This window comes from Amblyraja radiata, chromosome 39, assembly GCF_010909765.2.
Source record: "Amblyraja radiata isolate CabotCenter1 chromosome 39, sAmbRad1.1.pri, whole genome shotgun sequence".
In the NCBI taxonomy this organism is placed as follows: domain Eukaryota; kingdom Metazoa; phylum Chordata; class Chondrichthyes; order Rajiformes; family Rajidae; genus Amblyraja; species Amblyraja radiata.
Genome location: NC_045994.1, coordinates 1,831,514 through 1,853,619, shown reverse-complemented (window position 1 = coordinate 1,853,619; position 22,106 = coordinate 1,831,514). Strand labels below are relative to the sequence as shown.

At 45.9% G+C, this 22,106-nt stretch overlaps 1 protein-coding gene across 2 annotated transcripts in view; it reads left to right on the top strand.

Moving 5' to 3' along the window:
* Nucleotides 1-22,106, top strand: part of LOC116967273 (cytosolic purine 5'-nucleotidase-like) — a 188,029-nt gene that overhangs the window by 103,686 nt on the left and 62,237 nt on the right. For both annotated transcript variants that reach the window (XM_033013760.1, XM_033013759.1), the window contains exon 4: nt 546-641. In XM_033013760.1, the coding sequence (XP_032869651.1) occupies nt 546-641 (96 nt within the window). The remainder of the gene's footprint in view (nt 1-545; nt 642-22,106) is intronic.

Below are 22,106 nucleotides of genomic sequence, written 5' to 3'. Positions count from 1 at the left end.
CTGAACGCATCAAGTCTTTTATCCAGGGTAGGGGAATCAAGAACCAGAGGACATAGGTTTAAGGTGAGAGGGGAAAGATTTAATAGAAACCTGAGGGGCTACCTTTTCACTCAGAGGGTGGCGGGTATATGGAATGAAGAAGTAATTGAGGCAGATACAATAACAACAGTTAGAAGACACTAGCTTAGATGGGGCATCATTGAACTGAATGGCTTCAAGTGTTTCCGTGCTGTATGACTATGACTCTAAATAATGAGGATGTAAGAAACTGCAGATGCTGAATTCTTGCGTGGACTATAAAGTACTGGAGTAACTCAGCAGGTCAGGCAGCATGTCTGGAGGACATGGATAGGCAATGTTTGAGGTCGCGACCCCTCTTCAAATAAAATAACAAGAGATGTGGAAACTAAAATGATGAGAGGAAGTGATCTCACCATTCTCCCCGCCTTATTAATTGTTGCCTATAGTGGAAATGAATTGCCAGCTTTTGCCAGTAGATTTTGTGCATTTGTGTTAAAAATCAACATTTCAACCATATTTTGCAGAGGACTTGTGTTTGATACGCTACTTGGGAACCTTCTGAAAGTGGACTCTAATGGAAACATCTTAGTGTGTGCTCACGGATTCAGTTTCCTCAAGGGGTAAGTCAGTTTTCTAACGCACCTCCTGGTGAAAGTAGTTCTGCTTGTGCTGATTCACATGTCCATTGTGCCATTCCACTTTGTGTGAAGCATAGAAGCAAGCTTTTTACTATTCACCCATTGTGGAAAGATTATCTAATGCAACAGCAACAGCTTCCTGGGGTTTGCTCTAGGAGAGATTGAGCAGAAGAAGCCTGTATTTTCCATAGTTTAGAACAATTTAACATACAACATTTATACTGGGTTCACCATGCTGGATGTTATGTCCAGAAGCACGGTCAGCTTCTCAGAATTCGGACTGAGAGGAGGAGAGATTTCTCCATGCAGAGTATAGGTGAATCTTTGGGATTGTGTAGCCGAGAGGGGAGTTGGGACTGGGTCATTGTGGGTACTTGAAGAGGAGGTGGTTAACGTTTGAAAGATCAGGGAGTTGAGGACTATGGGAACTGGCACAGATGAGGTGAAGCATGGGGCAGATCAGCCATGATTGTGACAGAGATGTGGGATGTGGAAGGAAACCGGACCACCTGGAAACCCACACTGTCACTGGGAGAACACGCAAACCCCACAGAGACAGGAGGTCAGGATTGAACCCAGATCTCTAGTGCTGTGAGGCAGCAGCTCCACCAGCTGTGCCACACAGTTGCCCATTTTCTTCTCTTACGGACATCACTCGAAGTTCCATGTGTGTAAAGAGGCGTTGTGGTGGCTGTACGGAGCTTCAGTGCATCCTTCAGCACATACTCCTGCACGTGGAATGTGCCAGTCAGCAGTATTCTCTTGCAGACATCTCCTTGCACTGGAATTAACACATTTCAGTCAGACCAAAGTACATCTTTCACTGAATTGTTGATCTTCCAGCAGCAGTCGATGTTCATCACAGCACAGAGCCCTGTGACAAACTACAAGGATAATTGCATCCCATTCCAGACCCCATTGGCAAATGCACATTCCACATTGAGGTGGTAACTGTTCGGTACGCACTGCAATCAGGGTGGAATTGAGGTTTCAACTGTGTATGAAGGATCTAACGGGGAGGTCACCTCTTACCATAGTTACGTGGCTTTTTCGTGCTTGCATAAGAGTTCTGATGATGAGCCATTCTGTCAAAAGACTGTGATGGTCTGCGCCTGGAACTATCGCACACCATCCTTCTCACACAGGGCTCCAGAACATCCCAGGCAGATTACTGCCTGATTGACTTGAAAAACAAAGTATTTTTGCACCGACTAATTTGTAAGAAGGGTCTCGACCCTAAACGTCACCCATTCCTTCTCTCCAGAGATGCTGCCTGTCCTGCTGAGTTACTCCAGACTTTTGTGTTTATCGTTAATTTGTAAGGCAGACAGGTGATGGATCGAGGTGCAAATTGTTGTAGATCAACGAGGTCAATCCATCCTTTGCAACACCACATTTTTGAACTCATGCTATAAGAACAGCTTGTTGCACCTACTCACAAAGATGGCTGGCACAAGAGACTGCAGATGCTGGAATCATGAGCAAAAAATGCAACACTGAAGGAACTCAGCAGGTCACGTAGCATCTTTGGAGGGAAACAGACTACATTTGGGGTCAGATTCAAAGGTGGCCATCTTGATGTGGGTATTTTGGTTGTGCTTCCCCCTTACTGCGGAAACTTATACATCCTGTCCCAATGGATGCAATCCATCGTGGATCTCCGGATGGCTTGGGCGACAGTTGTAGCGCAGGAAGTGACTTTAGCCCACTGCTATGCAATATACAACAATACTGAGAGCACCTCATGTCTGCCATTACAATAGACAATAGGTGCAGGAGTAGGCCATTAGGCCCTTCGAGCCAGCACCGCCATTCAATGTGATCATGGCTGATCATCCACAATCAGTACCCCATTCCTGCCTTCTTCCCATATCCCCTGACTCCGCTGTATTTAAGAGCCCTATCTAGCACTCTCTTGAAAGTATCAAGAGAACCGGCCTCCACCGCCCTCTGAGGCAGAGAATTCCACAGACTCATATCTCTCTGTGAGAAAAAGTGTTTTCTCATCTCTGTTCTAAATGGCTTACCCCATATTCTTAAACTGTGGCCCCTGGTTCTGGACTCCCCCAACATCGGGAACCCGTTTCCTCCCTCTAGCATAGAAACATAGACATAGAAACATAGAAAGTAGGTGCGAGAGTAGACCACCAGGTCCGTCGAGCCCGCACCGCCATTCGCTCATGGCTGAACACTAAACAGACACACTTACCCACAAACAGTAGACACAAGACACAGAACACAAGACACTACCCTCCCCTTTATACCGCTATCACCCCTCTCCACCCCAAGAACCTCGCGATCTCCTGGGGGAGGCAAAAAAACGGATAAAAACCCAGGTCCAATTCGGGAAAAAAATCCGGGAAATTCCTCTCCGACCCCAATCCAGGCGATCGACACTTGTCCAGGAGATCACTCAGGTCTTACTATACTAACCATACCTAGGTCCATATCCCTGCCCTCTCCCCGTAGCCCCTTATCCCCTTGGCAGCTAAAAAACCATCTATTTTAGTCTTAAATATATTTAAAGTTTCTGCTTCCACTGCTCCCTGGGGCAGTGAATTCCATAAATTAACCACCCTCTGGGTGAAGAAGTTCTTCCTCATCTCAGTTTTAAAAGAGCCCCCCCTTATTCTGCAACTATGTCCCCTAGTTCTAGTTTCCCCGATCATTGGGAACATCCTCGGTGCATCCACCCGATCAAGGCCCCTCACGATCTTATATGTTTCAATGAGATCGCCTCTCATTCTTCTAAACTCCAAAGAGTAGAGTTCCAGCCTACTTAACCTTTCCTCATATGTCAATCCCCTCATTGCAGGAATTAATCTTGTAAACCTTCGCTGCACTGCCTCCAGGGCTAGTACATCCTTTCTTAAGTATGGACCCCAGAACTGTACACAGTATTCCAAATGTGGTCTCACTAATACTGTGTACAGCTGCAGCAAGACCTCCGTGTTTTTATACTCAATCCCCCTAGCAATAAAGGCCAAAACTCCATTGGCCTTCCTGATTGCTTGCTGCACCTGCATACTAACTTTTAGTGATTCATGTACTAATACCCCTAGATCCCTTTGCGTTGCATTACAACGCAGCTCCTCCTCATTTAGAAAATAACTTGCCCTATCATTTTTTTTCCCAAAGTGAATGACTTCACATTTATTAGTATTAAATTTCATCTGCCAAGTTGTTGCCCACTCACCTAGCTTATCTATATCCTTTTGCAGACTCTTCCTATCCTCCTCATCCCCTACTTTTCCTCCCATTTTTGTATCGTCCGCAAATTTTGATATATTACACTTGGTTCCCTCCTCCAAATCATTTATATAAATTGTGAACAACTGGGGTCCCAGCACCGACCCTTGCGGAACCCCGCTAGTTACCGGTTGCCATCCCGAGTATGAACCATTTATCCCCACTCTCTGCTTCCTATTTGTTAGCCAATCCTCTACCCATGCTAATATATTACCCCCAATCCCATAATTTTTTATTTTTAGCAATAGTCTCTTATGTGGCACCTTGTCAAAAGCCTTTTGGAAGTCCAAGTATACCACATCCACCGGTTCCCCTTTATCCACCCGGGTTGTTACTTCCTCAAAGAATTCGAGCAGATTCGTTAAACAGGACTTCCCCTTCACAAAACCATGCTGGTTCTGTCCGATGAAGTCATGTTTATCCAAGTGCCCCGTTAGTGTTTCTTTAATAATTGTCTCTAACATTTTACCCACCACCGATGTTAGACTAACCGGTCTATAGTTACCCGCCTTCTGTTTACTTCCTTTTTTAAATATAGGTGTTACATTGGCCATTTTCCAATCCACTGGGACCGTTCCTGCCTCCAGGGAGTTTTGGAAAATTATCACCAATGCATCCACAATCCCCACCGCTATCTCCCTCAAGACCCTTGGATGTAATCCATCAGGCCCAGGGGATTTATCCTCCTTCAGTCTCATTAATTTCCCTAATACCACCTCCTTGGTGATCTTAATAGTATTTAGCTCCTCCATTCCTACCGCCCCCTGTTTATCCAGCGTTGGAATATTTTTTGTGTCTTCTATGGTGAAGACTGATACAAAATACTCGTTTAATGCCTTTGCCATTTCCATGTTCCCCACCAACAACTCTCCAGTCTCACCCTCCAATGGACCAACGTTCACCTTAGCCACCCTTTTTCTTTTTATATAGCTATAAAAACTCTTACTATTAGTTTTTATGTTGTTCGCTAAATTCCTTTCATAGTCTATTTTCCCCGTCTTAATTAATCTCTTAGTTATTTTTTGCTGACCTTTAAATGCTTCCCAATCCTCTACCCTCCCACTATCTCTGGCTACCTTAGCGTGTCCAAACCCTTAATAATCTTATATGTGTCAATAAGATCCCCTCTGAACCTTCTAAATTCCAAAGTATACAAGCCCAGCCGCTCCATTCTCTCAGCATATGACTGTCTCGCCATCCCGGGAATTAACCTGGTGAACCATTGCTGCACTCCCTCAATAGCAATAATGTCCTTCCTCAAATTTGGAGACTAAAACTGCACACAATACTCCAGGTGTGGTCTCACGAGGGCCCTGTACAACTGTAGAAGGACCTCTTTGCTCCTATACTCAACTCCTCTTGTTATGAAGGCCAACATGTTATTTGCTTTCTTCACTGCCTGCTGTACCTGCATGCTTACTTTCATTGACTGATGAAAAAGGACACCCAGATCCCGTTGTACTTCCCCTTTTCCCAACTTGACACCATTTAGATAATAATCTGCCTTCCTGTTTTTGCTACCAAAGTGGATAACCTCACAATTATCCACATTAAACTGCATCTGCCATGCATCTGTCCACTCACCGAACTTGTCCAAGTCACCCTACATTCTCATAGCATCCTCCTCACAGTTCACACTACCACCCAGTTTTGTGTCATCTGCAAATTTGCTAATGTTGCTTGTAATCCCTTCTTCTAAATCATTGATGTATATTGTAAATAGCTGCGGTCCTAGCACCGAGCCTTGCGGTACCCCACTAGTCACTGCCTGCCATTCTGAAAGGGATCCATTAATCCCTACTCTTTGTTTCCTGTCTGCCAACCAATTTTCTATCCATGTCAGCACTCCACCCCCAATACCATGTGCCCTAATTTTGCCCACTAATCTCAAGTACATGAGGGAGATTGTTTGTGTCCTCCTTAGTGAAGACGGATCCAAAGTACCTGTTCAACTCGTCTGCCATTTCCTTGTTCCCCATAATAAATTCACCCTTTTCAGTCTTCAATGGTCCCACTTTGGTCTTAACTAATTTTTCCTCTTCAAATACCAAAATAAGCTTTTACTATCCTCCTTTATATTCTTGGCTAGCTTACCTTCGTACCTCATCTTTTCTCCCCGTATTACCTTTTTAGTTATCTTCTGTTGTTCTTTAAAGTTTCCCAATCCTCTGGCTTCCCGCTCACCTCTGCTATGTTATGCTTCATCTCTTTTATTTTTATACTGTCCCTGACTTCCCTTGTCAGCCAAGGTCACCCCTTACTCCCCTTGGCATCTTTCTTCCTCTTTGGAATGAAGTGATCCTGCACCTTCTGTATTATTACCAGAAATACCTGCCATTGTTATCCACTGTCATCCCTGTTGGGGTAACTTCCAATCAACTTTGGCCAGCTCCTCCCTCATGGCTCCATAGTCCCCTTTGTTCAACTGTAATACTGACTCTTCTGATTTTCCCTTCTCCCTCTCAAATTGTAGATTAAAACATCATATTATGGTCACTACCTCCTAATGGCTCCTTTACCTTGAGTTCGCTTATCAAATCTGGTTCATTACACAACACTAAATCCAGAATTGCCTTCTCCCTGGTTGTCTCCAGTAAAAGCTGCTCTAAGAATCCATCACAGAGGCACTCCACAAACTCCCTTTCTTGGGGTCCAACACCAACCTGATGCTCCCAGTCTACCTGCACGTTGAAATCTCCCATAACAACCGTAGCATTACCTTTGCGACATGCCAATTTTAACTCTTGATTCAACTTGCACTCTATATCCAGGCTACTGTTTGGGGGCCTGTAGATAACTCCCATCAGGGTCTTTTTACCCTTACAATTCCTCAGTTCTATCCATACTGACATCTCCTGATTCTATGTCATCCCTCGCAAGGGACTGAATTTCATTCTTCACCAACAGAGCCACCCCACCCCCTCTGCCCACCTGCCTGTCTTTTCTATATGACGTATACCCTTGAATTTTCAGTTCCCAGCCCTGGCCCTCTTGCAGCCATGTCTCTGTAATTCCCACAACATCATACTTGCCAATTTCTAACTGAGCCTCAAGCTCGTCCACTTTATTTCTTATACTTCGCGCATTCATATACAACTCTTTAACTTCGGTATTCACCTCCCCTCTCACACCGGTCACTATTGGCCCTGACCTTACTCTCTTATCCCTTCTCGAACTTTCCTTCCCAATAATTCGGGAGTCTTTTGTAACTTTTCCTGTACTCACTTCTCCTTTAACTCCATCTTTCTACTCCCAATTTGACAACCCCTCTCCCCCACTATTTAGTTTAAACCCATACGTGTAGCACTAGCAAACCTGCCTGCCAGAATGTTGGTTAAGGTGTAACCCTTCCCTTTCGTACAGGTCACCCTTACCCCCAAATAGATCCCAGTGGTCTATAAATCTAACTCCTTGCTCCCTGCACCAGCCCCTCAGCCACACATTCAGATCCCCTATCTCCCTGTTCCTGCCCTCACTTGCACGAGGTACTGGAAGCAATCCAGAGATAACCACCCTAGAAGTCCTGCTTTTCAGTCTTCTTCCTAAGGCCAGTTCAGGATGGTCACAAATCCTGATCAATTTGCAGACTGACCATGGGTCTCAACAATTTCCATATACAGTGAGAATTTCACTTTTGTGCCTCCGCTCCCTGGGATTGTTGCTCCTCATGCCATGATAAGATGGATATGATTCAGATGGCTCAATACATATAACCAGGATGTAGGAATGAAGGCATCCTCCTTGCCTGTCTCCAGATTTGATAGGGAAACTTTCTATTTCCCATCTGTTAGTATACACTGATGGGGCAGGTATCCACCACCCTGGTGAAGTTCACGTCTATGAATAGACAAAAGATAAGCAGACATCAGGAAGAGCTGGGGGTTAGTTCCACCATATGGGAACGCAGACAAGTGGGGTTTTAGTGTAGGAAATAATGCATTCTGTAACAAGGTGTTGATGAAGGGGGTTGTGATACAACAGAATAAAGTGTTGCAGTGCTGGATATTTCAGCTTTGGACACAGAAATGCCTGATAGTTACGGCTATCTTTACTGTTCTAGAAATAGAGAAAAGATCAAAGGAAATATTATTCCAATGCCATCAGCTCTTGTTTTTGGAATATTTTTTATATCGCGTGTCCATGGAGGGGAATTTCAGTAATTATGCAGAAATCAAGTTTGTTATGGAATGCGGTTTACCAAAGATACAAACAGCTGTGGGAGGAATAGTTTTGGCGTATCTTTTGATTAGTGATCAGCTGAATTTGGACCTTTTGAATTTATTTTAATCTTACTGCCCGTATAAGCAAGCATAAAATGGATTATGAATGGTTAAGATACAGTAGTGTTCATAACCCTTTGGGTCTCCTCTATATCCTGCAGCTCCGCTCTTACTCCTCCTTCCCTCATTCGTAACAAGGACAAGAGTCCCCCTTGTCCTCACCTTTCTGCTTTCCGCAGAGACCGTTCCCTCCGCAACTCGTCCCTTCCTTCCCAAACCACCCCCTCCCCAGGTACTTTCCTCTGCAACTGCAGGAGATGCAACACCTGTCCTTTTACCTCCCCCCTCGACTCCATCGACTAAACAGTCTTTCCAGGTTAGGCAGAGGTTCACTTGCACCTCCTCCAACCTCATCTACTGTATCCGCTGCACCAGTTGTCAACTTCTCTACATCGGTGAGACCAAGCACAGGCTCGGCGTTCGTTTCACTGAACACCTCCGCTCAGTCCGTCTTAACCGACCTGATCTCCCGGTGGCTCAGCATTTCAAGTCCCCCTCCCATTCTTAATCTTACCTTTCTGTCCTGGGCCTCTTCCATTGTCAGAGTGAGGCCCAGCGCAGATTGGAGAAACAGCACCTCATATTCCGCTTGGGTAGTTTACGCCCCAGGCGGTATGAACATTGACTTCTCTAACTTCAGATAGCCCTTGCTTTCTCTCTCCTTCCCCTTCCCCGTTCTCCCATAGTCTCTTCCCAGTTCTCCCATGCTGCTGCACCCGCTGAGTTTCTCCAGCATTTTTGTGTACCTCCCATTAGTCTTATTGTCTCCACCCACATTCTATCTTTGTCCCATGGCTCCACCCCCTCCCCTGACATCAGTCTGAAGAAGGGTCTCGACCCGAAACGTCACCCATTCCTTCTCTCCAGAGATGTTGCCTGTTCCGCTGAGTTACTCCAGCATTTTGTGTCTACCTCCAATTTAAAGCAGCATCTGCAGTTCTTTCTTACACCTATGATGTTGCAGTTACTTACTGCATATTATGCTTCCTGGCATGAAGGGCAGCATCGAAGGTCCTCCACTCCTGTCTGTTCTGGGCTAGCTTCTGGACACTACTCCAGGTCAGGTCCTTTTCCCTTCCGGTGTCCAGTGCGGGGCTATTCTTGGGATGCTGTCTGGTCATCCTAGCATCTGACAATAGCTCTGGAAGTCCATCACGCCCAGTAGTGTTGATTCCTTCAGTTGCTGTTTCCATAACATATTTGTTTTACGAGACAGGGTTGTACAAAGTTGGAATGGGTTTGTGGAAGGGAAATCACTATTGACTGGCTGCATTCATTACGTTGAAGAGAAATGAGAGACCTCATTGAAATGTACAGCAATATGATGATGAAAGGCTGGGTTATGTGGAAGCCAAGTTAAGTCAAGTTTACTGGCAAATGCACAAGAATAGTGAGATACGTGTACAATGAAAATGTTGCCTGCAGAAACGTAAGAGGACCATAGACAAAATATAAGTTATACATAAATTATTTATAAATTGCCCATAATCCGGAAGTGGCGGCGCTGTTAACAGCTGCAGCTCGCCTGCAGTCCGTCTGTCTTTACTTTTTTCTGTTGTTTTTTTGTCTTGTTTTGGTTAAGTTTTAGTTTGTTGGGTTGTGTTAGGGGGGGGGGGTGAAACGTGTTCTCTGTCTCTTCCTTCGGGGGAATGCGACTTTTTCGTGTCATATCCCCCTTCTCTGCCTCCGTCTGCGCTGAGGCCTAATGGCGGAGCTGGCGGCCTCCAGCCTGCGACTGACCCCGAGGCTCCGGAGGCAGAGCCAGCCAGGACTTACCAACGAGAGGCTGGTCGTCTTCGGGGCTGAGGCAGCGGTGGCCCGACTTGCTGGTGCGGCGTTCTGGCTTTCGGCGGCGGCCTGGAGCTGATGCAGCGGGGCTCGGAGCTGAGACTGCGGGACCCGGAGCTGGGGCAGCGGCCTGGAGCTGGGGCGGCTGCCCAGAGCTGGGGCAGCGGCCCGGAGCAGAGAATGCGGGACCCGGAGCTGGGGCGGCGGCCCGGAGCGGAGACTGCGGGACCCGGAGCTGGGGCGGCGGCCTGGAGCTGGGGCGGCTGCCCGGAGCTGATGCTGTGGCGGGCCGTCTCGGAGCGGAGACGGTGTTCCGGCTTTTGGCGGCGGCGACATCACCACGGAGGTCCGTTGGACTGGAGGGCGGCATCTCCGGCCTGGATCGATCGCCTCAGCGCAGAGGGAGAACAAGGAGGGAAGAGACGGAGACTAAGACTTTGCCTCCATCACAGTGAGGATGTGCTTGGTGAACTCACTGTGGTGGATGTTTAATTTGTGTTTATTGTATGTTTTGTTTTTATTGGTTCTGTGTATGACTGCAGGCAACATAATTTCGTTCAGACCGAAAGGTCTGAATGACAATAAAGGAATCTAATCTAATCTAATCTAATTTCCACAAAGCAATGGAAAGTAAAAGACAATGCAAAGATCATGATATTAGTTCACACGCAGTAGAGAACAGTCATAGAGTCATAGAGTGAGTAGGAAAGAACTGCAGATGCTGGTTTCAATCGAAGGTAGACACAGAATGCTGGAGTAACTCAGCGGGACAGGCAGCATCTCTGGAGAGAAGGAATGGGTGACGTTTCGGGTCGATAGAGTGAAACAAGTTCACAAGTTATAGGAATAGAATGAGGTCATTCGATCCATCGAGTCCACTCTGCCATTCAATCATGGCTGACCTCTGTCTCCTAATCCCATTTTCCTGCCTCTCCCCATAACCCTTGACACCCGTTCTAATCAAGAATTTGTCTATCTCTGCCTTAAAAATATCCACTGACTTGGCCTCCACAGCCCTCTGTTGCAATGAGTTGCACAGATTAACTACCCTCTGACTAAAGAAATTCCTCCTCACCTCCTTTCTAAAAAAACGTCCATTAATTCTGAGGCTATGACCTCTGGTCCTAGATTCTCCCACCAGTAGAAACATCCTCTCCACATCCACTCTATCTATGCCTTTCACTATTCGGTAAGTTTCAATGAGGTCTCCCCTCGACTTTCTAAACTCCAGCCAGTGCCATCAAACACTCATCATATGCTAACCCACTCATTCCTGGAATCATTCCTGTAAACCTCCTCTGGACCCTCTCAGACCCAGCACATCCTTCCTCAGAGATAGGCCCAAATGTGCTCACAGTACTCCAAATGCGGCCTGACCAGTGCCTTATAGAGCCTCAGCATTACATCTCTGTACAGTCTGGATGCCGTGTGGAACAGGCCCTTCGGCCCAACTTTCCCACAAGTGACCAATTACACTAGTCCCACCTGCCTGCGTTTGGTCCACATCATTCCAAACCTATCCTATCCATGTACCTGTTTAACTGCTTCTTAAACGTCGGGATAGTCCCAGCCTTATCTACCTCATCTGGCAGCTTGTTCCATGCACCCGCCACCCTTTGTGTGAAAAAGTTACCCCTCAGTTTCCTATTAAGTATTTTCCCCTTCACTGTAAACCTATGTCCCCTGATACCCCTACTCTGGGTAAGAGGCTCTGTGCATCTCCCTGGTCTATTCCTCTCATGATTTTATACACCTCTATAAGATCACCCCTCATCCTCCTGCGCTCCAGGGGTTAGAGACCCAGCCTACTCAACCTCTCCCCTATAGCTCACACCCTCTAGTCCTGGCAACATCGTCATAAATCTTCTCTGTACCCTTGCCAGCTTAACAACATCTTTCCTATAACACGGTGCCCAGAACTGAACACAATACTCTAAATGTTGCCTCACCAACCTTTTAACTGCAACATGACCTCACAACCTCTATACTCAATACTCTGACTGATGAAGGCCAATGTATCAAAAGCCTTTTTGACCACCTTATCTACCTGCGACTCGACCTTCAAGGAATCATGCACATAGTCCTAGATCCCTCTGCTCTACAACATTACCCAGAGCCCTACCATTCATTGTGCAAGTCCTGCCCATGTTAGACTTCCCAAAATGCGACACCTCACATTTCTCTGTATTAAATTCCATCAACCACTCCTGAGCCCACCTGAACTATCGATCAAGATCCTGCTGTAATTGTTCACAACCATCTTCACTATCTGCAAAACCACCCACTTTTGAATCGTCAGCAAACTTGCTAATCTTGCCCTGTATGTTCTCAACCAAATCATTGATGTAGATGACATACAGTAACGGGCCCAGCACCGAATCCTGAGGCACACCACTAGTCACAGGCCCCCAGTCCGAGAAGCTACCTTCCACCATCACTCTCTGCTTCCTTCCACGAAGCCAATTTTATATCCTTTCAGCTATCTCTCCTTGGATCCCATGTGATCTAACCTTCTGGAACAGCCTACCCTGCAGAACCTTGTTGAATGCCTTACTGAAATCCATGTATACATGCACAGCTCTTCCCTCAATGACCTTTTTGTTCACATCTTCAAAAAACTCAATCATATCCTATAGTTCCCAGCATTTTCCCTACAGCCCCTCTTGAACAGAAGCACAACATTTGCCACCCTACAGTCTTCCAGCACCTCTCCTGTATTTAAAGACGACTGTAAATTTCAACCGGGGCTCCCACAATTTCCTCTCTCGTTTCCCACAGATCAGCCCTGGAGATTTGTCTATTATAGTGCAAGACATGGATAGGGGATGGTAACGACATTTAGGGCAGGGATGAGGAGGAATTGTCACTGCCATGTCTTACCCGGTCAGCAATTCCAACTTGAATCTATATGCATTCAAACACCTGCACAAATCACCCCCAAATCCACCCCACTATTACAGAAACGAGGACAGAGTATTTTAACAGCCGCTTACCAGTTGCTACCTCTCCCAACTACAGCAAGAAATGAGTAACATTGCAGGGACTGCTGAAACCAAGTATGGGGCTGGACAAAATGTGTAGGAAATAATAATAATAATAATACATTTTATTTTTGTGTGCCTTTCAGACATCTCAAGGACACCTTACAGAGATTAACAGGAATAAAAACATATAATCAGAATAAAATAAATAATAAAGACATCACAGAAACACAAATTAAAAACAGAATTCAGTCCAAAAACAAAAAATCAAAAACACAATGTGAAGAGAGAGCAGCGGCAGCTAAAGCGCGCCAGCGTCCACTCTCCCTTCACGGCAGCCATCTTGGACAAAGACTAACAGGATTACCTTACAGACAAAAAAATCATCCCCCCACAATGGATACCACTGTGGGGGAAGGCACAATGTCCAGTCCCCAACCCCAAGTTCACCCAAAGTTAGGCCTATTGAGGCCACCGCAATTGCCTCTACGGAGGCCCGATGTTCCTGGCCGTTCTCACCGGGTGGTCTTGCCCCGGCGTCGGGAGAGTCCTCTCAGCGGCTGGGCCACCTGGAACGGCCGCTTCCTAGCTGGAGACCGCGGCTTCCGAAGCCGACAAGGCCACGCCGGTTTGGAGCTCCCAGGCTCCCGATGTTGAAATCGGCCCCGCCCGCTCCGCAGGCCCGGAGGTGTTGAACACGGCGGTCTCAGCTCACCAGAGCTCCAGCGCGTCGATCCAGCGCGGCGACCCAGGCAAGGCATCGCCCGCTCCGCGACAGCGCCCCAGCGCTGCGCCGCCACCGAGGCCAAGGTGCTGGGCGGTCCCCGCCAGGAAACGGCGCTCCAAGCCCGCTGGTAGGCCACGAGGACGGGTCGACGGGCAGCCCGGAGAAAAAGCTGCCTCACCGACCAGGTAGGGACCTAGAAGTAAAATTGCCCCCTACCCCCATATTAAAAAGTCAGTTTCTCCAACGGACAAAACACAGGACTTACTAAAAAGAACTGCATATGCTGGTTTAAATCCAAGGTAGACACAAAATACTGCAGTAACTCAGCGGGACAGGCCAGCATCTCTGGATAGAAGGAATGGATAATGTTTCGTGTTGAAACCCAGCTGTCAGATGAAATGTTCATGGTTGGAAGGTATCGTGTGAGTATTTTTAGGAATGATGCTCGGGAAACTAGGAGTTAGTTTGCAGAAATAATATTGGAAAAGCTTCCTCTTGGGATTCCGTAGGCCATTCTGGAGTGGCCTGGTGAAACCACAGCTTTCCGGTAAAGGCAGCTGAATTATACTAATGCTGAAAAGGATACAACCAGTGTTTCCTGGTTTCCCTTGTGCTTGAGCATGTTGGATCTGGATCATTAAGGGTGGTGATGCAAGTGACCCTATATCAGCCAAGGGTATATCGGGGAGTTACTCCCCTTACTCCTACCTGCAGTTTGCTTTCCAAACCAGTCAGTTGGTTTGCAAATCCCAAGTTCTCTTTACCAAAGAGTAGCTTCTGATGACATTTAGCATTTAATCCTTTGATATAAATAGTTGGTTCTTAAGCCCTGTGCCTCGGATTCCTCACATAACTGTGGCTTAAGTGAACTTCACTTTGTGATAAACTGCCCTTTTCCTTTGCTGTTCCACTCAGTGGCCACAGGCTCCAATAGTTTCAAAACAAGATCAAAAGAATTAGCCACGATCAACAAGGAGGAATGCAGCAAAATAAACTGTTGGCGATTAGCCCTGTAGGGCAGTGTTGTGTCTGAGATATTCTCAGCCATTGTCTCATGGCCTAGGCTCTCTGGAAAATTAGTTACATGTTTCAAATAGCCAGCAGCTTATTTCTTCTTGAAGCCCAGTTAAAAACAAAAAATATGGATGAGAAGCAAACAATGTAGAGGTTTCAATGATTCTTGAGCTACACTGAAGAGACACGAATGTCGCTGCTGAAGGGGAGTTAAAAATAATTTTGTCACCACTGCATATACAAAAAGTGTTGGATAAGGGAGATTCCATAGTGAAGGTCAGTAGCCATTGTATAATAGGCAAAGATCACTGTGTAGGAAGGAACTGCAGATGCTGGTTTAAACTGAAGATAGACACAAAATGCTGGAGTAACTCAGCGGGACAGGCAGCAGCTCTGGAGAGAAGAAATGGGTGATGTTTCTGGTCGAGACCCTTCTTCAGACCAGTCAGAGTAAAGAGAAACGAGAGATAGACGAAAGACTGGATAGACTCGGCTTGTACTCGCTAGAATTTAGAAGATTGAGGAGGGAATCTTATAGAAACTTACAAAATTCTTAAGGGGTTGGACAGGCTAGATGCAGGAAGATTATTCCCGATGTTGGGGAAGTCCAGAACAAGGGGTCACAGTTTAAGGATAAGGAGGAAGTCTTTTAGGACTGAGATGAGAAAATAATTTTTTACACAGAGACTGGTGAATCTGTGGAATTCTCTGCCACAGAAGGTAGTTGGCGCCAGTTCATTGGCTATATTTAAGAGGGAGTTAGATGTGGCCCTTGTGGCTAAAGGGATCAGGGGGGTATGGAGAGAAGGCTGAGTTGGATGATCAGCCATGATCATATTGAATGGCGGTGCAGGCTCGAAGGGCCGCATGGCCTACTCCTGCACCTATTTTCTATGTTTCTATATAGACAGTGATGTAGAGAGAGATATAGAATAAATGAATGAAAGATATGCAAAAAAGTAACAATGATAAAGGAAACAGGCCATTGTTAGCTGTTTGCTAGGTGAGAACGGGAACCTGGTGCGACAGGTGGGGGAGGGATGGAGAGAGGAGGAGTGCAGGGGTTATTTGAAGTTAAAGAAATCAATATTGATTTTTTTTCCTGTAAAAATATGAGTGCCGCGTACCTGACCCTGGCCGAGAATCAGTGTGCGTGGACCCATTCTCTGATGTAAGTAAATAAGTAAGTTTATTGGCCAAGTATTCACATACAAGGAATTTGCCTTGGTGCTCTGCCCACAAGTAACAACATGACATACAGTGATGTTAGAGACAAGTTCTCACAGACAGCCTTATACAAAAAAAAGTATTGTGGTGCCAATGTCAGGGCAATCCCATTCATTGGCTACTGCCTTACTTTCTTAAAGAAGTCAGAAAAGAGTCAAAAGACTTTTGGATCTCTTATTCCAGAGTTTTCCTGCTGGTTGGTCTTACATGAAAATCACAATAATGTGTCTTGCTCTGGTCCCTGGTTTGCGGTCTCAGTGATGTGATCACTCATTGATTTGCATTTGTAAGGATCAGACCCGTTTAAGGCAAGTGCTTCGTAGAGCTAGTTACAATCACAACCCAGGCAAACAGTGTAGCCCAAAGAACAATCCTTTCCAAGTAGCTTTAACTAGCGATCTGTGGGGAGGGTTCAAATTCTTTCACTGAAGTGAAGTGCGAGTACAGTTCATCATTTTGACACTGGTTTTATAAGCTCCGTATTGGTAGATGCTACTTTATACAACAACATTAGTCAAGTGAGAAATGTTACCGGCTTGTATGCAAAACAAAGCATTTCACTGTACATGAGGTAATAAAGTATAATTGAATAATTGAATCAATGAAGAAATTGCAAAATACAATGAACCAGAACCTTTGAGTAAAGTTGGAACTGCCATTTATTTGGCATGTGGAAGTATTCACAGGATCTAGAATGTAGGGATGAGTTTATTCTCTGTGAGCTTGTGTCCTACGCAGTGAAAATAACACTTGTATATTTATAACTGCTTACTCTTGTCCCAAGCCCTTGCTGACAGGAGGGCAGCTATTGTTGAAATGCAATGACTGATGGAATAAACAACTGGGTGATATGGAGCATCTCACCAGTTGCTACATTCCAGAATGCTGAGAAATCCACTTCAAAGGAAATGTGCAAAATGCATTTAATCACAATCTAAAATCAGACGGATATAATTTTCCAAGAAATCTAAAAGAGTTAAATTGCAATCCTCCTCACCCCCAACGTTCCACGAAACTCCGATAAGTGTGGCCAGGTTCCAGTGTAACCATCATCAGTGTTTGTCTCAAGTCGTTGCAATACTTCTTTGTTCCCTGGACATCGAGGGATTGGGTTAAGAATCTATTTAAATAAAACGATCATCATAATGATTTGCGACCCTGTTCCTGAAGCACATACAGCTGATGGAAGAGGAAAGCTCCCCCAGTCTGGTGTTCACATCAACAGCTGTCCCTCTCTATTTTCAAAATTGTGATACCATCAACTCCCTGCTCCACTCATGCTTCTGTCTCCTCTCCAGCTTACAATTAATCTGCCACTTACCTCTGGCCTGCTCTCCCTCCATTCCATTTGGATCTCTATAATCTGGATGCTGTCCCTTCCAACAGCCAAATTCTTTTCGTTTCAGGATGTAAGTGAGCATGCAGCAACACCTATCCATGGTCTTTGATCAATTCCTGTCCTCTCCAGCCTTGTTCCACATACAGTACCCATTCCATTAGCAATAGATTTGCCCCTTCCCCATCCCACCCCCAAGCATGTTCAAAACATTTAATCTTGGCAAGCTTAAGTTTCTCATCAGCATGCTGACAAAATTCTCCACAAGCACATGTTTCTTTCCCTCATATCTTCATAAGTGGTTGACTGACAGATTTTGATTTGATAACTTTCCTGCCTTGGCATGTTTTTACGATGTTAGAGACCCCCGCCAATGGGTGCTGTTGAAAGGAAGAATTACCTATCAACATGTAAGCTGATGAAGCCACCTTCAAATTTCCATCACCATCCTTGGATTATAAATGACCCTGTCACATGTGAAGGGGGTAACTGGAGATGCTGGTTTAAACTGAAGATAGACACAAAATGCTGGAGTAACACAGCAGGACAGGCAGCATCTCCAGAGAGAAGGAATGGGTGACGTTTCAGGTTGAGACTGAAGACCCAAAGAAGTCTGAGTCTGAAGAAGGGTCTCATCCCGAAACGTCACCCATTCCTTCTCTCCAGAGATGCTGTCTGACCCGCTGAGTTACTCCAGCAAGTCTCATGTGACTTTTTTTAATTGATATTGTTTTAGAGAATAGACAATAGGTGCAGGAGTAGGCCATTCGTGATCATCCACAATCAGTACCCCGTTCCTGCCCCGTTGCTGAACTTTATCAGCTCACTTTGTGAGAATGACAAGCCCATTCTGATCAGCCTGTCAAACCCTGACATCTATCTCCTTTTCATTGCTGTGGTAACCAATTATACATGTCCTCAACAAACTGAAGAATTAATTTCTCCAATATTTTCTTTATCGACCACCTCAGTCTCCCTTTGATTAAACTGCTAGTTCCCAGGAACTCCAGCACATGTGTTATCATCATCCTTATCCTCCATTGTCCCCTTTGACCTCCTTTTGTACAATATTACCATTGTTTACAGAGTCAACCCAACTTGCGCCAACTCTTTAAACATCTCCAGCTACATGCCCCTCCATTACTCAACTGCCTCTCATGGTATCTTCACCGCGATGAGGATTGAATCTTCAATCACACTGTTTGATGGATTTTATACCTAAGCTCTTCAATTTGTGATATTTTATCCTCCACTTTCAAAATCCCTTTGACAGTTCCTTCGGAAACCTTCACTAATTCTAATCAAGCCCAACCTTCCCTCCGATGCCTGTAACATTTCACTGTAAAGTTTCACTGTGGTTGAGATTGCAAATTTGACTCTCCTTTGAAGCCATGTCCAGCGTGTGGGTGGGACCTATATTAGTAGTGTGGCAGATGGGAACATGGAGGCAGTTAAACCAAGAAAATCCAGTAGGCTGGAAGAGCAGGACAGGGCACAAGGAACGTCTGATAGACTAACTGCATTTATTTTAATGCAAGAAGGCTGATACACAAGACAGATGTGCTCAGAGCATGGATAGGCATAAGGAACTGGGATGCTGTGTTGTTGTTCATCCTTCATAGTTGAAGAAGACCATGACTTCAGTGTTGTTGTTTGTGGGTCCTGAGGTGACTGGTGAGACCGATCCGGGCCCAGAAGGCTCACCCGCATATGGGACACAGTTGGGTGGGCGCTGCAGTAGAAGTTGAAGTGGCTCGAGCCTTGCGCGCGGCGTTTCCTCTGAGCTTCAGCGGTGCGCTTCTTCTCAGCTGCACGCGCTCCTGTGCGGATCTTGCTTCGCCCAGTTGGGCGGTCCAGGGCAAGCGACTCCCACGTATTGAGATTGATGTTAAAGTCTTTGAGGGAAACATTGAGGCGTTTCTTCTGCCCCCCCAACTGAGCGCTTGCCCTGACACAGTTCTCCGTACAACAGCTGTTTTGGCAGCCGACGGTCTGGCATTCGGATGACATGGCCAGCCCATCCAGCTTGTGCTTTCTGAAGGAGGGTGTAGACTCTGGGGATGCCGGCCCGTTACAGAACTTCTGTGTCCTGCCACCTAATGTGGAGGAGTCTGCGGAGACAGCTGAAGTGAAAGTGGTTGAGCTGCTTGGCGAGTCTGCTGTAGACAGTCCAGGTCTCACAGGCATAGAGGAGGGTAGTGAGAACTACTGCACAGTAGACCTTCATCTTGGTGGCAACGCTGAGTCCTCTCCTTTCCCAAACATTTTCACAAAGTCTGTCGAAGCATCGATGATTACTGCTCGTGCGAGTGTGCTGCCGAGATAGGTGAAATTGTAGACTGCCAGTAGCTTCTGCCCCTTTACTGTGATGTGTGGCTCTTGGTAGGGCTTTCCCGGCACAGGCTGCTACATAACTTCAGTCTTTTTGGTGCTGATGGTGAGACCGAAGTTGTCGCAGGCCCGAGAGAGGCATCTTCTGTTCTGTGCTGGCATCGAGGGGGCAATCATCAGCGAATAAGAAGTCTCTAATGACAGTCTCCTTCACCTTTGTAACAGCCTGTAGGCACCTGAAGTTGAATCACCCACCGTCAGTCCTGTACATGACGTGTATTACCATCCCGACAGTCACAGAAAGCATCAGTCAGCATGGCGGAGAAGCCCATGCTACAGAGTGTAGGGGCAAGAACACAGCCTTGCTTCACGCCATTTGTCACTAGGAAAGCTTCCGACTCACCTCCATCATCCAATACTTTCACCATCATGCCATTGTGGAACTGCCGGACAATCGTGATGAACCTGCTGGGACAGCCAAACCTCTACATTATCTTCGACAAGCCTTCTCTGCTGACCGTATCGAAGGCCTTGGATAGGCATAAGGAACTGGGATGCTATAACTATTACAGAAACATTGTTGAGGGAGGGCCAAGACCCATGGCTCGATGTTCCAGAGCAAAGATGCTACATGCATGATAGAGGTAGAGTTAGGAGAGATGGGGGAGCTATGTACTTGTTCACGGAGAGCATCATGGTAGTACTTAGCGAGGATATTCCTGAGGATCAAACAGTATACTGAAGATCCCTCAATAGTCAGCGGCAATTGGAAATTTGTTGAGAGATTGCAGATAGCTGTAAGAATAATAGGGTTGTTGTTGAAGTAGTAATTTTAACTTCCCCAGCATTGACTGCGACTGTTATACTGCTGATGATATGATTGCGGCATCATTTGTTACGTTTTTGTGGTGTTCCAAGTTTTCTCAAAATTTCATAAGTAAATAAGGAGAATGGGAAAAGATTTATTAGGAATCTGAGTAACTTTTTCACACAAAGGGTGGCGGATGACCTGAGGAGGTAGTTGAGGCTGGGACTATCCCAACATTTAAGAAACAGTTAGAGATACTGGATGGGATTCTGAGAGACAGGATCTATCTGCATTTGGAAAGGTAAGAACTGATTAGGGATAGTCAACATAACTTGTGTCTCACGAATGAATGAATGCTTTGAAGAGTGACTAAGAGGATTGATGAGGGCAGGATAGTAGATGTTATCTATCTAGACTTTAGTAAGACCTTTGACATGATCCTGCATGGTAGGCTGCTCTGGAAGCTTAGATCACATGGGATCCAGGAATTCTAACCAATTGGAAAAAAAACTGGGTCAGTGGAAAGTGTTCAGAGAATGGTAGTGGAGGTTCTTCAGACTGGAAGTCCATGACTAGTGATGTGTTGCTGTTATCGGTGCAAGGTCCAATGTTGTTCAGTAGGTTTGCAGGTGACATCAAAATTAGTTTAGTTTAGTTTAGTTTAGAGATACAGCATGGAAATAAATCCTTCAGCTCCCTGTGTCCATGCTGACCTGCGATCCCCTCACACTAACACCATCCCACACACACTACGGACAATTTACAATGTTATCAAGTCAATTAGCCTACAAACCCGTCTTTGGCGTGTGGGAGGAAACCGGAGCTCCCGGAGAAAACCCACACAGGTCATGGGGAGAACGTACAAACTCAGTACAGACAACGCCAGTAATCAGGATCAAACCCGGATCTCTAGCGCTGTAAAGCAGTAACTCTGCCGCTGCACCAGCGTGCCACCCTTCGTAGACAGTGAAGAAGGTTGAGTTAAGGCTGAAAGATCAACATGGAAAGTGGGAAAAGGAATGACAGGTGGAATTTAACTCAGAAAAGTACAAAATGATGCATTTTGGGAAGTTACCCAAAGGAAATATATACACAGTAATTCTCAGTGTCGTGGGTGTGTTGTAGAGCAGGGAGAACTAATGTCCTTCCCCGAAAGTGGTGAAGCAGGTGCCACAAGGTGATAAAGTAAGCCTATGGCATGATTGTATTCATTGGATGGGTCATTGGGTACAAGAGGTGTACAAGAATTTGTTGAGACCACAGTTCTGGTCGCCTTACTATAGGAAAGATGTGATTAAGTTTGAGAGGTTGCAGGAAAGAGCCACAAGGATGTTGCCAGGGCAGGAGAGCATGAAATACACGGAGAGACTGGATAGACTGGGACCGTTTTTTCTGGAGCAAAGGAAGCTGAGGGGTGACCTTATAGATATGAATAAAATCATGAGAAACAAAGATAAAATAGATTGTTACGGTTTTTTAGCTCTAGGGGCTAGTGGAATCAAGGGGTATGGGGAGAAGGCAGGCACGGGTTATTGATTTGGGACGATCAGCCATGATCACAATGAATGACGGTGCTGGCTTGACGGGCCGAATGGCCTCCTCCTGCACCTACTTTCTGTGTTTCTATGTTTTCCTAGGGTAGGGGAGTCTAAAAGTTGAGGTCTTAGGTTTAAGGTTAGAGAGGGAAAGAAGATCTGAGGGGAAAG